We start from the raw sequence: 17,203 nt of genomic DNA, 5'->3' as shown, positions 1-17,203 counted from the left end.
GCCCCCCGCCCCCGCCCCAAGCCTTTACTCATCTCCAGAGCACTCAAGTTGACCTGCCTACCATTCTGCACTTTCAGGGGTGATTTGCCCCGCGCAAAACCTCTTTGAAAATATAATTACATTTGGAATTAGTGGTCCAGGATTACTTCAATAGCAGCAAAGTAAAATTACAGCGTTGATGTAGTTAAAATGTTAACAAACACCAAAAAAAGTAAACTGAATAATAAAGACCAAAGAAAGTAAAGGAAATAATGAAAATGCACAGAACTGTCATAATTTGAACTAGCAAACCAGGAATACTCTGTGGTGGCAGTGGTACTTGGCTGCTGAGACCTCTAAATCCAAACTGTTCCTGGATGGGTGAAGAAACACCTCCCCCTCCGGAGGAAGGAACTGCAAAGTCTCATTGCCAAGAGGCTTGCATTCTAGGCTGGGAGGGATTTGTGGATGAGCTTTGCAATGCACCACACCATCTTTTTCCCATTGATCGTTGGTGCCATTGTTGTTTTTTTTTTCCTTTTTTCTCATTAAACTTTGTTTTAAGGGGTCTCAAAATTCTGTGCCAGATGTTTGGTCAAGTTGTTTCCCTTAAAAAGTGCTGATTTTAAAAACTAATAACTTAAAACTGACACACACACACACATGCACACAAGCCAAACATTCTCTTTCCTTCTGAAGGCTTTTATGATACACTGATATTATTAACCAGTTTAAATGGCCAATTGAGACAAACAGTGCTGAGATCATTCTTTCACCGCCAGTTAAGATGGGGGTGGCAGGTATTGGGGATCATATTAATTTAGCCTTCTGAGCTTTCTGGGCAGACTTGGTGACCTTGCTAGCTCCAGCAGCCTTCTTGGCCACTGTTTTGATGACATCCATAGCAACTGTGTGTCTCATGTCACGAACAGTAAACGACCCAAAGAGGGATCAGAGAAGCTCTCAACACACATGGGCTTATAGGAACCGTATCAACCATGGCAGCCTCACAAGATTTCAAGAATCTGGGGCCATCTTCTGGCTTCTTCTCAGAACAGCAATCAACCTCCTTCAGCTCAGCAAATTTGCAAGCAATGTGAGCTGGGTGACAATCCCACACAGGTGCATAGCCAGCACTGATTTGGCCTGGATGGTTTGGGATAGTCCGGAAGTCAGCTGCTTCCATTGGTGGGTCATTTTTGCTGACACCACCCACATTGCCGTGGTGAATATCTTTGACAGACACCTTTTCGATGTTGAAGCCCACATAATCCCCCGGAAGAGCTTCACTCAGAGCTTCATGGTGCATTTCATCAGACTTGGCTTCAATTATAACATTGACTGGAGCAAGGTGACCACCATGCTGGGTTTGAGAACACCCGGCTCCACAGGGACAGTATCAATTCCGTCAATTTTGTAGATGTTCTGGAGGGGCAGACAAATGAGTTTGTCAGTTGGATGAGTTGGTGGCAGAATGCAATCCAGAGCTTCAGGCGGTGTGGTTGCACTGGCATTGCCATCTTTATGGATGACTTTCCATGGCTCCAGCATGTTGTCACCATTCCAACCAGAATTGCCACAAATGCTACTGTGTCAGGGTTATAGCCAATTTTCTTAATGTAGGTGCTGACTTCCTTAATGATTTCCTTGTATCTCTTTCTGGCTATAGGAATCCCTTTTGTTAACACCAACAATGAATTGCTTCACACCCAGTGTGTAAGCCAGAAGGGCACACTCATGGGTCTGCTTGTTCTTGGAACACTTGCTGCAAATTCACCAACACCATCAGCAACAATGAAGACAGCACAGTCTGGCTGAGAAGTGCCTGTGATCATGTTTTTGATAAAGTCTCTGTGTCCTGTGGCATCAAAGATGGTCACATAATACTTGGTGGTCTTGAATTTCCACAGGGAGATATTGATGGTGATACAATATATCAAAGGTGATGCCACACTTACGTTCATCTTTCACTTTGTCCAAGACACAGGCATCCTTGAATGAGCCCTTTCCCATCTCAGCAGCCTCCTTCTCAAATTTTTCGGTGGTTTTTTTTGTCATTCCCACCATATTTGTAGATCAGATGGCCATTAACGGTAGACTTGCCTGAATCTAAGTGTCCAGTGATGACAATGTTGATATGAGTCTTTTCCTTCCCATTTTGGCTTAGATTCAGCCGTGAGTTTCATGACAGCTGTGTTCTGGTGGAAAACCCGTTGTGAAAAAAGTAGTGCTACCTTTATCATATGTCAAGTTCCTGTATATGCAAAGGTCTTTGTTTTCTTTTGAATAAAGTTTTAATTTTGGAATAATTCTAGATTTGCAGAAAAGTTGAAAAGAGGAATTCCATACACCCTCATCCAGTTTCATCTAATATCCATATTTTTCATGCTTATTTGGGACTTTTGTTAAAACTAAGAAACCAACTTTGGTACATTGCTGTTCACTAAACTCCAGACTTTATTCGTATTTTACCAACTTTTCCCCTAGTGTCCTTCTCCTGTCCCAGGATCGAGTCCAGGGCATCACAGAGCATTTAGTTGTCATGTCTCCCCACTCTCATCTGATCTTTGACAGTTTCCCAGTTTTTCCTTGTTTTTCATGATCTTGACAGTTTTAAAGAGTACAGGTGATGTATTTTTTAGACTCCCTCAATTTAGATTTGTCTGACGTCTTTCACATGATTGGGCTGGGGTTATGGGTTTGGGGAAGGATGCTATAGACGTGAAATGCCCTTCTCATCACATCACGTCAAGGGTAACTGACAGCAACAGCACTTGTCACTGGTGATGTTAACCTTGATCACTTGGTTAAGGTAGTGTTTGTCATGTTTCTCCACTCTGAAGTTATCATTTTTCCTTTTCCATACTCTAATCTTTGGAAGTTGGTCACTAAGCTTACACTGGAGGAGGTGGGGAGGGAGTGTGTGATCTAAGCTCCACCTCTTGGAGCAGGAAGTAACTACATATATTACTTGGATTACTTTTGTAAGATTTGTAAGGAATCTTACCTTGTAAGGAAGATCTTCTCCCCATTTATTTATTTATACAATCATTTAATATCTGTATAGACATGTACATTTATTTTATACCTGGGATTATAATCCAATACTATGTTAATTATTTTGTCACTCAAATTGTTCCATTGGGAATTATTTCAAGTTGGTTCCTGTGTCCCTTTGACATATCCTCCATTTTTCGGGAAACATTTCTTACTTTCTGGTACTACAAGATGCTCAGGGCTTGTTTAATATGTGCTCTGTCCCAGCCTTAGAATTTGCCATTTCTCCAAAGAGTCCTGGCTCCTTTTATTTGGTAATGGTATTAGAAATCAAGATGTGGGCACTGGGTGTGCTCATTGCCACTGGGGTGTCACTGCTTCTAGGTTCTGTCAGTGAAAAGAGCTAGGAAATATATGCATGTGTACAAACCCAGGTATAATACATATCTATACTTATTTCTGTATCAATCTATCTCTGTTTATATTAAGTTAAATATGAGATCATAGTGATATCTCCAACTCTTATCAGTCTCACAGTGTTCATTCTAGCTTTACCTTCTTGTTTATAAGTAACTGCCCTCTTCAACAGTGAGAAACCTGACCCCCATCATTTTCCATCCATTTGCTTATTCGTTTAATTCCAGGATGCATAAAAGCAGTTTCTGAGTTGTTAACCTATACCTCCATGACACAGGTCTGTTTTTGAGTCTATATTCTGTTACACCGGTCTATTTGTCTATTTTTTTTTTTTACCACTACCATTCTAATTTGACTGTTATAATTTTAAGATATGTCTTCATGCATGATAAGGAAGTATTTTTGACTCAGCTACTCATAGACCTTTATTTTTCCACACAAATTTATCATGATTTTTTTTGAGTTTCTTAATTTTGACTGGAATGGCAATAATTTGTTTTATAGCTTAATTTAGGAAGAATTAACTAACAAATATACACTGTGAAGACATTCTTCCATGAAACATTTTATTGTCTATTTAGTCAGATCTTCTTTTACAATTTTCTCCTTAAAGATGTTGTGCAGTCATTTTAGTTTAATTCTGAAATAATTTACAGGTTTTTTTTCCTTTGTGATGGTGTCTTGTTTTCTGCTACATTTTTAAATTAGTTATTGCTAGTGTAGAGGTAATGATACCAATTTTGGTAACTTGATCCTATATCTGACAACCTGGCTAAACTTTTATTTAGTTTGTATTTCTGTTGAATTTTATAAGTAGATGACAGTTTTGTCTCTTCTAATTCTTCCATATCTTGTTTCTTTGTCTTACCTTATCTCATTAACCAGGACCTCTAGTAATAGACAGCAGCATAGTGTGAATTCATCTGTGTCTTTCCTATTGTTCCCAGTCATAAGTCAAACGCATCTAAAATCTTTCCATTATGTAAAATGGTTACTGTAGGTTTTAGGTACATATAATCTTTATTAAGTTAAAGAAGCTCCTTCTATTCCTAGTTTTCTGAGAATTTAAAAAATCATGACTAGGTATTTTTTCAAATGCATTTTTCCATCTATTGAGATAATTTATTTTTCTCCTTTAATCTATTAATGTGGTGAATTACATAGACATGACATCAAACCATCCTTGTATTTCGTGTTTTTTTTTTTAAGTGCAGTGTTGGATTAGGTTAGTTAATATTTTATTTACACACATCTATGCCCATAAGTGAAATAAGCCCATCATTTTCTTACTTTGTATTATCTATAGTTAGTTTTGTATTTAAGGTTATATTAGCCTCATAAAAGATGTTGGGAGTCTTTCCTTCTTTTTTGTTTTATGAAGCAAACTGAATAAGGTAGGGATTATCTGTTTCTTAAAAGATTGCAAGAACTTACCTGAAAATCGCCTGTACCTTGGGAAAGGTTTGGTTATCATATCATTTTATTTAACAATCATTGGTCTATCCAAATTTTCTAGTGTTTTTTGTGTCAATTTTGGGATTTTCACCCTTTTCCAGAAGGGTAATTTGTTAACTTCTTTTAGTTTTGAAAGTTTTTGTGAATAGTTGTTTCTAAATACATTTATAAATATATTTAAATATTTACTATTTAAAATATATGTTTGTATACTGTTTTCCCCCTTTACTCCTGTGTCTTGTTGTTTTGCAGTTTTTCTTTTTCCTTCCTCATTTATCTTGCCACAGGTTTGTTTACTTAATCTAAAAAACAAAAACAATCAGCTTTTGGTTTGTGAATATTCTTTATTGTTTTTCTCATTTTCTTTATAACTGGTTTCTCTCCTTATCTTTGTTACTTTTTTCTTCTTACTTCTTTGGGTTGATTCTATTGTACTTTTTCCAATTTCTTGATTTGGATATGTATTATCAGTTCATTTGTTTTCAACCTTTCTTGCTTTCTGATAAATGTACTTAAAGCTATACATTTTCCTCTAAGACCTGTGTCCCACAGACTAAGCAATGTAAAGTGTTCGTTTTATTGCATTCCAAGTCTTTCATAATTTCCCTAATGCTTCCCAAGGATTACTTAGAAGTTTTGTTTTTGTTTTTGTTTTCCCTCTCCCAGGCTTATGGGATTTTTTTTTTATTACATTACTTTTTTTTTTTTTTTTTGGCTGTGTTGGGTCTTCGCTGCTGCACACGGGCTTTCTCTAGTTGTGGCGAGCCCAGGGGCTACTCTTCGTTGCAGTGCACAAGCGTCTCATTGTGGTGGCTTCTCTTGATGTGGAGCACGGGCTCTAGGTGCAAGGGCTTCAGTAGTGGCTCGCGGGCTCTAGAGCACAGGCTCAGTAGTTGTGGCGCATGGGCTTAGTTGCTCTGCGGCATGTGGGATCTTCCCGGACCAGGGCTTGAACCTGTGTCTCCTGCACTGGTAGGTGGATTCTTAACCACTGTGCCACCAGGGAAGCCCCTTATGGGATTTTTAAAAACCTATCCTCTTATTATCAAGGTCAAATTTTATTGTCTGATGGTCAGAGAGTATAGTCTGTATGATGTTGATTTTTTTTTTTTTTGGAATTTATTAGGGCCTCCTTTGTGGCCTAGGAGGTAGTCAATTTTTATGACTGTTCCCTGTTATTTAAGAAGAACATGTATTCTGTTTATGTGTATAAAGTTCTCATACCAGCTATTAATTTGAATACATTGTTATTCAAATTTTCTATATTTTCTCATATTTCTGTCCAATGACTAAGATGTTAGACTAGTTTTCACAATAGCTTTGAAATTTATCATTGATATTTTAATCTCTTAATTGGGTATGGCTTTTGCTACATTTCACTGTTCAAAGATTAGGACCATCAACTCAATAACCTAGTATTTTTGAGCAGTCTGATCTGAGACCCTGGTCATCAACACAATACATATTTATTGTGGATATGACTCTTATGGGAATTGTCCTAGTAGGATGAGTGCATATTTCCCGAATGGATTTGAAAGTATATTTTTAAACATGGGGGCATACCCCTCCAACTATAAAATATGGGATAATGGCTGGAATTCACAGGCAGATTCACGCAGAATATTCAGAAGCTCTTTGCCTCCTGGCCCGTGACCTGCCTGTTTGTACCCCCCGCTCCAGCCCCCATTCAATATCACAGTGACTAAAATGCAACTACTAGAAATTCATTGGGGGAGTTGTGATCTCCAAATGCCCTCTTTTAAAGTGTAAAAATATTCATGGGTTGGCTGCAAGTTGATATTATTCTCCAACACCTTATGGTAAATTCACCAAATTTCTCTATTTTCTGATAGCTAGCTAAAAACAGCTTTTGTAAGGAAACAGGTTAAGGAGAAAGTGTGGGGAAGAAGGAGGACTTAGCATAGGGAGGGAGGCAGAAAAATGAATAATTCTGGAGGAAGCATTGTCCCGGGATATAAGTTCTGGGAAAGCTGCAACAATTGGGGCTTTGGGAAGATGGGGGCAGCAAGAAGGTGCTGTGTGTGCATGTGTGGGGAGGTGAGCAGAGAGTGGACTTGGGGAAATTTAAGAAGACAAGCATCATCTATGTTATGATTTTTATCGACTGGCCTCACACTTTGGCTAGTTCCATATTGGACAAGAGGGGAACATTTTCTGCTCTTCTTCAATTTTGTCTCAGAGGAGAAAAAAAAGACAAATATGATGCTTCCGTTTTCTTTGATTTACTATCATTTTGGTAAGAAACTCACAACAACCTAGCCTGGATCATACTAATGTGATGTATTTATTGCTCAAATAATTCATTTGATAATTATTACATGGCCTTGTAGCATCTCATATCATCTTGGGTTCTTGGTTAAATTCTTTACTGTGATTGAACTTATCAGGTTATCACAATGATACTTATCATCCCAGTGATACTGTAAATCTCTTGAGGGTAAGTCTACCATGTAATACTTTTTGGAATCTATTATGGCTGGTTGTATAATGCAATGCACATAGTAAATATTGCTGTAGGTTTACTTATCTCTTCTAGCCTATGGACACTGTCTTTCACTGGAGTTCATAGTGACTGTTTTTGAAAGAATGCTTCATTCTTCCCACTGCTAAACAAGCAGATAATGGAACAGTTTTGAACTCAGGTAAGTGTCATACTAAAACATTCGGCACTAAAGAGACTAAAACTTGTATCAGAATAGAGAAAGGAATTCCATACCTCTCCTCTCTATAATGTGATTGCATTAACAAGCATTTAACCAGATGAAATAATGCAGGGTAAACTGTCAGCTTGTGTACAGCAATATATCATTCTCACATCCTGAGAGTCCATGATAAACATGCTTTAATATGAACTTGGTATGGTCTTTGATTGAGCTTCTCCTTTTATCCATTTCAAGAACTTGAACTTAACCTTGTAAGATTGAAATGGGAATAAATAAGCACACTCACTTAACATGTGTGAGATGTGAATGAGAAATATGGCCAGTGGAGATGAACTGGTTGGCTCTTAGAGGCTGGACTCTTCCCTTGGCTAATTCACCACAGTCCAGGGGCCAGTTCATAACCTTGTAGATTTGAAAACCTGCATCCTGAGGCTTTTTGACAGCATACTTAGTCAACTTGCCTTTTAGGATAGATTGACATTAACCAAGCTCAAGACCCAGGTCTCTGTATTCATTTATATAGACACTTATTTATTTTATTTTTTTCACTGCATTGGGTCTTCGTTGCTGCACGTGGGCTTTCTCTAGTTGCAGCGAGCGGGGGCTACTCTTCATTGTGGTGTACAGGCTTCTCATTGCGGTGGCTTCTCTTGTTGCGGAGCACGGGCTCTAGGCGCACGGGTTCAGTAGTTGTGGCACACAGGCTTAGTTGCTCCACGGCATGTGGGATCTTCCCGGGCTCGAACCCGTGTCCCCTGCATTGGCAGGCGGATTCTTAACCACTTCGCCACAGGGGAAGTCCCCTGTTTTTAAATTGGGGTTAGGACACACGGGGTGAGTGGTCCACCACTTATCAGCTGGTTAGTACTGCCAAGTTCTCCCACTCTCTCTGTCTTTGTTTGCCCAAGGCCACACAGGCAGAAACTGAATAGTTTTTGACTGTTTCCTACCTCTCCCTGCTGTCTCTTTGGTCAGGTCCACCCTGGTTGAAAACAAACTTGGTGGTTGGCAATTAACCACAGAAGAGAACCTGTGTGGACAATTAGTCAGAATTAAGTCTGTCTTTGCTAACAAGAGTATTGCCCTTTACAGCCTGAATTTTGGGCATATCCCTTTCTCTTAGTACCGCTGCAAGAGCTCAGATCTTTTCAGGCTACTCCCTCTGACCTGCCTACAAGGTAGACGTTTCCACAGGCCCAACAGTCTTCTCAGGTGAGGGACTCAGGGCCAACCCCATAGACTTTTTCTATGAGACTCTGAAACTCCAACAGGCCACAAAAAAACCACGTTCTCAGATGCTAACTATAGTTCTGCTTACAGAACACAGGAGGGTACTTCCTGAAACTAAAGGACAAGCTGACAGACAATTCCTGCAATCACCAAATTACTCATCTAATGGTTCATGATTTATTTGAACACATAACCAAGTATTGATGAAGTTGTATTAAAAAATGCACCAGTCTGTTTTTACTTATTTATTTATGCCTCCATTTTATTTCAGAACATTTAATGCGACTCTCAAGTCAATTAATAACATCTTACAAAAACACACAGTACTTTTTTTTCCCGTCAGAGCAGTTTTTCATGCATTGCATCATTTTCTCCGCTCAGGACAGCTGGCTTTGCTGTCTCCATTTTAATGACGGTGGCTTAGATGTGGAGGCTGATGTGCTGTCCACGAAGGGTTTTCACAGACGTTACTTCATTTGATCCTTTCCTCCCACCCTGCAAGGCCGGAAGGGTGCCCGTCCTCCCATTAGTTTGGGGGAAGTGGAGGTCAGTCTGGGGCGACATCCAACCAAACAAGCTGGTCTTGGTCCGAGATGTGAGATACGCTAGGGGTCAGGGTTAGGGGAATCCACACGACTTCGGACCGGGTGTCTGACCAAGGACCTCCCCGCAGAAGCCCTCCTGGCATTTAGCCAGGGGCATCCACCCTCCCGGCCAACCCGCAGGGCCTCGAATATGCAAAGCATCGAATCCCGCTGCATGTCAATCAAGTTCAAGAGGCTTCATCAGAGCGCTCTCAGGTCAAGAACTGATCTGATTGTGCTGCTACCACGCGTCTGGGCTCGGGCCCTCCGGGAGCGAAGGACCTGGGGGTTCTTCCTTCCAAGAACGCTCGAGAAGGCCGCCGATGGGCCTCTCCCCACCGCGGCCGAGCGGGGCTGTCGTGGAGTGTCGGCTTGCCCCGGGCCGCCAGCAAGCCAGCTGGACCATTAGCACCAAAGGGGAACCCAGGACTCCGGGTTCCCGCACCTTCACTACCTGCTTCCCGTCGGACCGCCCTTCTCACAGGTCCCGCCCCTTCCGCCGACCTCCCTCCGGAGGTCCTGCCTCTTCCGCCAGCCCCACCCCTTTCAGCCCACGTGTGGGCCTGAGACACGCGTCGGTTGTCAGCGCGTGTCCCGTTGTCAGGCCCCCGGCTGTGTGGATCCCGGCGCGCCCCCGCCCTCCCGGCCATGGGGGGCCCCAAGAGGAAGGCCCCGGGCGGCCCGGACGGCTCGGCTCCCCCAGCGGGCGCAGCCAAGCGAGCCCGCACCGAAGAGCTCACGGGCGTGCGCTTCAAGGCTCAGCTGAGGGACCCGCAGGGCGCTGGGCCGGGTGAGTGTGGGGCTCGGGGGAGAGAGTGCGAGCGTGCGAGGCTGTCTCCCGGCTTCGCTCTGGGTGGGGCCTCCGTGTGCAGACACAGCCGCTCCTTTCTGCAGAGCCCGGTCTCCCGATTTGCAGTCGGGAAACCGAGACCCGGGTGCTTTCGAGTCCAGGGCCCCGACTTGCTTGATTGTGACAGTTCCCTGCGACTGTATGCTTCCCTTTACTGGGCAGCATCCCTCAGCAAGCTCTAAAATTCTTTACTGCAACCGCTAGGAAAGTGAATAACTGTACTACTCGTTCACGCCACAAATTATTTGTCGAGTCCTGCCTGTGAGTCAGCTCGGGGCTGTTCAGTGAGCAGGTTTGCTACTACCATGGCTCTCAGCTCTGTTTTCCGTAGCTCTGATTCTCCAACGCTCACACTGACCGGATAACAGGTAATAAGCTATCACATGAAGCCACCACAGGACTTGTCAGTTGACCCGGATTAGACTAGTGACTGATATGAAGCAGATTCTATAATTTAACTTTTTGAAAAGTGTGACCACCCGTCACAACTCCTTGTAATCCATTAGAAAGTATTTAGGTTACAAGGACAAAACACAATTGAATATGCTAGTATGTGGAAACACTGGCAGTGTGTCAAAATGAAACAGTGACAGTGTTTCTGTCAACTGAAAAATTATTAAGTTAATGGCCAGAATATCCTCAGTTTCCAGTTTGTCGTCCACAGATTTTGTTTTTAAACGTTTGGTACCTGCAACTGCTAGCCAGTGCTAGGAAGATGATACCTACTGTAGCTCAGAATTATACATTTCATACGTTCTTTTGTTCATTATTTACAAGGGCTTGTTATTTGCTAGGGTAGAGATAAAATGGTAAGAATCACGTGCACCCTGCCATCGTGAAGCTTATGAATAATCAAGTGGGAAGGCAGATATCAATCCGTAAAATCACATACAGACTGTTCCAGCACAAGTCCTCTAAAGGACAGGGGTAGGAAACTTTCTGGTGGAACAAAGAGCATGTTTAATTATTTGAAGGATTGTAACCTTAGACACGTTCGTGGTTTTGCCCAGAGCTCTGTACTTTTGGGCGCTGCATTTGAACTGGTTTCAGAAGGAAGCCAGGGTTGACAGGTGCTGGGTGCAGATGAAGGAGTTGGGAGGTGTGGCAGGGCTGAAGGCAGTGGGTGAAAGTGTGAATCCCTTGTGTGAGGCGCTGTTGGATTTGTGTTTGAATCTGGTCTCGGATTCTCCCTCCCTTTTGATATGTTCTTGTAACTTTCTGTGGTAGGATCAGCTCACTGGACCATCAGAGAGGTGGATCTGATCAATGTTAGGGGGTTTTGTTTTCATCCAGGTGTTAGGGAAGGTTTTTTTTCTGTTGTGTTTTGTTTTTCCAGCTTTATTGAGATATTATTAACATATAGCATGTGTAAGTTTCAGGTGTACAATGCAGTGATTTGATACACATGTATAGCGTGAAATCATTACCCAAATAAGGTTAGTCAACTCTTCCATCCCCTCATATAATTACCACGTTTTTGGGGTGACAGCATTTAAGATCTGCTCTCTTAATAACTTTGAAGTATATGATACAGTATTGTTAACTATAGTCACAATGCTGTACATTAGATTCCTTGGAACTTATGCATCTTATAGCTATAAGTTTATACCCTTTGACCAACATCTCCTCATTTTACCCATCCCCCAGTCCCCGGCAACCTCCATTCTACTCTCTGTTTCTATGAGTTTGGCTTTTTTAGATTCCACATATAAGTGAGAACATACAGTATTCGTCTTTCCCTGTCTGACTTATTTCACTTAATGCCCTCAAGGTCCATACATGTTGTCTCAAAAGGCAGAGTTTCCTTCTTTTTTAGAGGCTGCGTAATATTCCGTTGTATACATTTCTGAATATAGATATAGATAGACCACATTTTCTTTATCCATTATAGTCCCTTCATGGTGGTGGGGGAGGGGTGGGTAGGAGGGGAGAGCAGGGTTAGATTGATAAAGACCCAGAGGGTGCTCAGGAGTGGGTGAGTATCAACATCGGGGAGGATACCTGCATCAGGAAGCGTTCTGCTCTAAACCAGTGCCCTTGAAAGATGTTGCCTGTGACTTAGTGGGGATGGAGGAGAGACCGTGTCCTGACTCTTGATCTCCCCGTCTCCTCCCCTTGATCTCCCCGTCTCCTCCCCTTGATCTCCCCGTCTCCTCCCCTTGATCTCCCCGTCTCCTCCCCTTGATCTCCCCGTCTCCTCCCCTTGATCTCCCCGTCTCCTCCCCTTGATCTCCCCGTCTCCTCCCCTTGATCTCCCCGTCTCCTCCCCTTGATCTCCCCGTCTCCTCCCCTTGATCTCCCCGTCTCCTCCCCTTGATCTCCCCGTCTCCTCCCCTTGATCTCCCCGTCTCCTCCCCTTGATCTCCCCATCTCCTCCCTGCTACTCTGTTCTCCATCTCAGTAAGTGGCACTTCCAGTCACCTGGGCGTTCCTGCTGAAATCTCCCTCTGTTGCAGTAGCGGCTGAGATTGTTTCTAGACTGTCCTCGTTCACATTTGATCGTAACTCTCATTTCAGCCTTGGAAGCCTTTGTTTCTGCGGCCAAGAAGCTGCCACGAGAAGATGTGTATGATGTCGTGGAGGGGTACATAAAGATTTCTGTTGAATGTGCAGAGATTTTCCAGCTCCTGAGTGGGGAGAAGCACCCTGAAAGTGAAGTATGCTATTTCTTACCTGGCCTGACGGAGAGAAGAAAAAGTTAATGCTACTGTTGTGTTAAGCTTGATGAAGAGAAATGTGATATAAATTTCCAAGGCATTACCAGCTTTCTACAAAAAATGATGCTCTGTGCCTGTGCTGTAGGGATACGTTCATTTTTGCATTATAACCTTTGAAAGCATTTTAGCGGAAAATAGTAACTTGTTATTGGTGAATAATACCGGAAGGAAAGATCATAGATTCTTAATCTAAATCCACTTAGTCTCACCATGGTTTGCTTTAACAAAAGGGAGATAGGTAAAGACTGTGTGTCACAGGTACAGACATATATTGAGTTGACTGTTGTTTTCTGGTTCCAAAGAGGTTCAAAATTTAGGATATTTATGAACCTGTTGAAATCTCAGGATTATTGCCGTAAGGCTGTAGACCTGAATATCGCCAAAGCAGTGAGGCTGAATCGATAGCAGAAATTTCTCTTTTAATTTCATTTGGTTTAATTGTAAGCAAGCTTATCTCTATTTAGCTAGACTATTGGGACAAGACTAATTCCAGAGCCTGGGGCCTGGCAGATCCCTGTGTTTGGCTTGGGATCTGGGTAGGCGTCATCCTGCAAGTTGAAGGTTTTAAACCTGCAGGTGGCTGTGGCTAAGACTAGAGGAAAACATGTAGAAGAGGAAAAGAAAGGAGATGGTTAGTAAGCATTTCAGTTCTGTCTTTGCAGATGCTTTTAATATTTCAAGTTTTCGAGGCCATATTATTGCGGACAGCCAGTGACCTTTCCCATTTTCGTGTGGTGGGAACCAACATCGTGAAAAAGCTAATGAATAACCACATGAAGCTCATCTGTGAGTCCCTGTATGCTTCGGGTTACAGGTAAGTTGCCCGCCTTTCCGTGGCAGGACTAGCCTTGGGCTTGGTCTGCCTTCAGCGCTCCACAAGTGCACTTGACCTTTCCTCCACTCACAAACAGAGCGGAGCAGTTTCCGAGGCCGTCAAGACTGTGGCTCTGCCCCTCCTTCTGTTGACCGGCCCCTCACCGAATCCTCTGCCACCAGGTGTCCCTCTCCTCCCGCCCTGCTGCTCTCCCTGCTGTCTTGGGAACACTTCAGACCTCCTTCAAGCTGCCTGTCCTTTTGTCCCGACAGCTCTTCCCCGAGGTCCTCACGGGCACCCTCCCTCTCCGCCTTCAGGGCTTTGCAGAGGTGTCATCTCAGGGAGGCCCTCTCTGGCCGCCGCATCCACAGCTATACGTGTGACGTAATATCTGTATCGACGTCTTGACTCGCTGTCTCCCTCCCCTAGAATTCAGGGTACCTGCAGGTGGAGGCCTTGACCGTCCTGTAAAGCGCCATCCTCCCAGCACCTAAACGGTGCCTAGTATGTAGTAGGTGCTCAGTAACCGTGAATTTTGGGTAACTGCAGGATGGGAAGGCAGCCAGGAGCTCGCATTTGGAGACGCCCACCGTGCAGGAGTGTTCCTCGTGCCCTGCAAAGGCAGGGGTGATGGGGGTCCAGATACATGACCATTTACTGGCCAGAGACATGGCCATCTTCTTCTGACCTTGCCTTTTGTGTTCTTGGATCCTACTCAAACTCAGATTTTTAGCTTTCTTTGAAGATTTCCTGAGGGTTTTTTTTTAAAGAAAGAGCGTGTCTGCATGTCTCCTTCCTTCCGTTTTCTGGTTTGGGGGTAGCAGACCACACAGCCGAGTGTGCAGCTGCTTCTCGGGGGGTGGCTTTGTGTTTCTGCTGTCCTGACACACCTGGTTTCCTTCTTGTCTCTGAACAGGATGGCTCGAGCCTGCCTGAACCTGATGGCCGCCATGGTGACCCAGGGTCCCGAGGCTGCCAGGGACGTCTGCAGCCATTTTGATTTGAATAAAAAGACCTTGTACACGCTGGTGACCAAGAGGGATTCAAAGGTGAGGCGCGCCGACCATCCTTTCCCTTTGAGGGGCCAAAGTGTTTGACGTGTCCTCCTCTGTCTGGCCTCGGTCCTCGTGTAGATGGGACGGGAGGCCCCTGTGTGGAGAGACGTGTGCCTCGGCTGGAGCCTGTGAGGAAGGGAGGCCTCACTCCCGGCTGGCGGTGAGGGTCCGGTCGCCTGCGGGGCCCGAGTGCCAGGGACGTCTGAGGCCAGCCTCCCTGGGGGCTCTGCATCGCAGTGCCTTCCTGGCCTGTGAGGGTGATGTAGCTTGCGAGCGTCTTCGCAGGGCAGTGGAAGTGGTCTCCGTGTGCCTCGTGGCGAGGCTCTGGTGGTGGCCCGGTCCTCCCGTGCGGGGTCCGTCCACTTTGTAGAAGAGCCTTGGGAGGCCAAGCCAGTGACCTCCTCAAAGAGGCCGTTTGTGGCTTTTTACCATGCTTCTTGCGCCTCCCAGTTATAAGGCTTACAATGAGTAGGGGCTGGCTTGTGCCAAAGAGAATGGACATGTAAATGCTTGGTTTTCAGGAGAGCTGTTAAAAAAAAAAGTTTCCTGGTGGCTCCAGAAGTTTCACTTGGGTCTGGAAAGGTTCTTGAGGACAGAGTACGAGTTTCAGGACTCGTAGGCTGGAGCAAGGGCACCCTCCCGACACGTGTGCCAGCTGCAGCTGCCCACGCGCCTCTTCCCGTTCGTGCGCCCACTCTCCCAGCCGGTGCCCCGGTGCCAGTGCCACAGCCGCCCGGGCCCCGTGCTCCGCGCCCCCGTCCTGGGCGCCGGGACCAGGCCACAGAGGCCCCGCCCTGTCTGCCCAGGTAGAGGAGCCATGCCGGAGTAAGTGACTTCTGCAGCCAGGCGTCACCTTGTTCTCCAGCGCCTCCCGGGGCTTGAGAGTTTCTGCGTTGCCAGGTAATAGACTGAGGGTTAATCACGGTCACAGCAGTGTTGAGGGTTTTCCTCGGTTATGAATAAGGTTTTCTCTGAGGGAAAAATTCCAGGTCTTAGTGTTTCATGGATACTATGATTAACGTGTCAGAAGTTCCATTTAATGAGTGATGGCTCCTGGCGTCTAAGTGCGTATCTAATAAAAGGAATGTGTGTGCTGTTTGCACACTAGGGCAGATATCATGGCTCTTTGGTCTTCCCTGGCAATCAGCCTGGCAGTAATTACCTGTCAGAATCCCTTCCCTTTCCCACCCCGTGTCTTGACCTCAGCCAGCCCAGCCATCTAAGTAAAGTACACGTCAGTGGACAGGCCAGTCGCCAGGACACAGTGTGGGAAAACCCAAGCTGGGCTTCCCGGCCTGGATCCGGCTGCAGGCCGGCACACGTGCTGCTTCATCTCAGGGCCTCGCAGGTTATTTTACATCTCTCTTGATCTGTAAAACGGGAGTCGTTGTTGAAAGTGTTTTTACTTTCTTTAATCATCTATATCAAGTATCTTAAACACTCTGTATATTGTAGGAAATGGTTTCTAGACATTAAAACATTTTTCTAGTATGAGAAATATCAGGGACATTCAAAGATAGAGAACGGCCCAATGAATTCCCACGTACCTGTCATCCAGCTTCGGACGCTGTCACCCCTCCCACCTTTTGGGTTGTTTTGGGGCAGTCTGTTACAGCACATCCCACATATATTCCACCATCGATATTTCCGTGTGTGTCTCTAACAGAAAGAACATTTTAGGAAACAAAACCACAGTGCCATCATTGTACCCAACACCGTTAATGGTTTCTCAACACCATCCGATGCCCAGGGTGTCTCAACACCATCCGATGCCCAGGGTGGCCTCAGCTTTTCCCCGACTATCTCAAAAACGTCTGTACACTTCGTGGTTCAAATCAGGGTCCAGAGAAGAGCTGCACGTTGTGTTGGTTGACACCTTTCTTAAATGTCTTCGTTTCTTTGAGTTTTCTGCCTCTCCCCCACCTTTTTTTTAAACATCTTTATTGAAGTATAATTGCTTTACAGTGGTGTGTTAGTTTCTGCTTTATAACAAAGTGAATCAGTTATACATATACATATGTTCCCATATGTCTTCCCTCTGCATCTCCCTCCCTCCCACCCTCCCCATCCCACCCGTCTAGGTGGTCACAAAGCACCGAGCTGATCTCCCTGTGCTATGCGGCTGCTTCCCACTAGCTATCCATTTTACATTTGGTAGTGTATATATGTCCATGCCACTCTCTCACCCTGTCACATCTCACCCCTCCCCCTCCCCGTATCCTCAAGTCCATTCTCTAGTAGGTCTGTGTCTTTATTCCTGTCTTACCACTAGGTTCTTCATGGCCTTTTTTTTTTTTTTCCTTAGATTCCATATATATGTGTTAGCGTACTGTATTTGTTTTTCTCTTTCTGACTTACTTCACTCTGTATGACAGACTCTTAACTCCATCCACCTCATTACAAATACCTCCATTTCATTTC

At 44.5% G+C, this 17,203-nt stretch overlaps 1 protein-coding gene and 1 pseudogene across 2 annotated transcripts in view; one reads left to right on the top strand and one right to left on the bottom strand.

The window, feature by feature from the left end:
- Positions 1–789: 789 nt before the first annotated feature.
- Positions 790–3,663, bottom strand: LOC103012804 (elongation factor 1-alpha 1-like; annotated as a pseudogene).
- Positions 3,664–9,895: 6,232 nt separating this feature from the next.
- The window catches only part of URB1 (URB1 ribosome biogenesis homolog), a 67,385-nt gene continuing 60,077 nt past the window's right edge, over positions 9,896–17,203 (top strand). For both annotated transcript variants that reach the window (XM_057545466.1, XM_057545465.1), the window contains exons 1-4: positions 9,896–10,136; positions 12,714–12,853; positions 13,576–13,727; positions 14,644–14,776. In XM_057545466.1, coding sequence (XP_057401449.1) covers positions 9,995–10,136; positions 12,714–12,853; positions 13,576–13,727; positions 14,644–14,776 — 567 coding nt within the window. In that variant the 5' untranslated portion in view covers positions 9,896–9,994. The remainder of the gene's footprint in view (positions 10,137–12,713; positions 12,854–13,575; positions 13,728–14,643; positions 14,777–17,203) is intronic.

Source organism: Balaenoptera acutorostrata, chromosome 4, assembly GCF_949987535.1.
Source record: "Balaenoptera acutorostrata chromosome 4, mBalAcu1.1, whole genome shotgun sequence".
NCBI lineage: Eukaryota > Metazoa > Chordata > Mammalia > Artiodactyla > Balaenopteridae > Balaenoptera > Balaenoptera acutorostrata.
The sequence above is the reverse complement of the archived record's forward strand: the minus strand, read 5'-3'. Positions and strand labels throughout refer to the sequence as shown.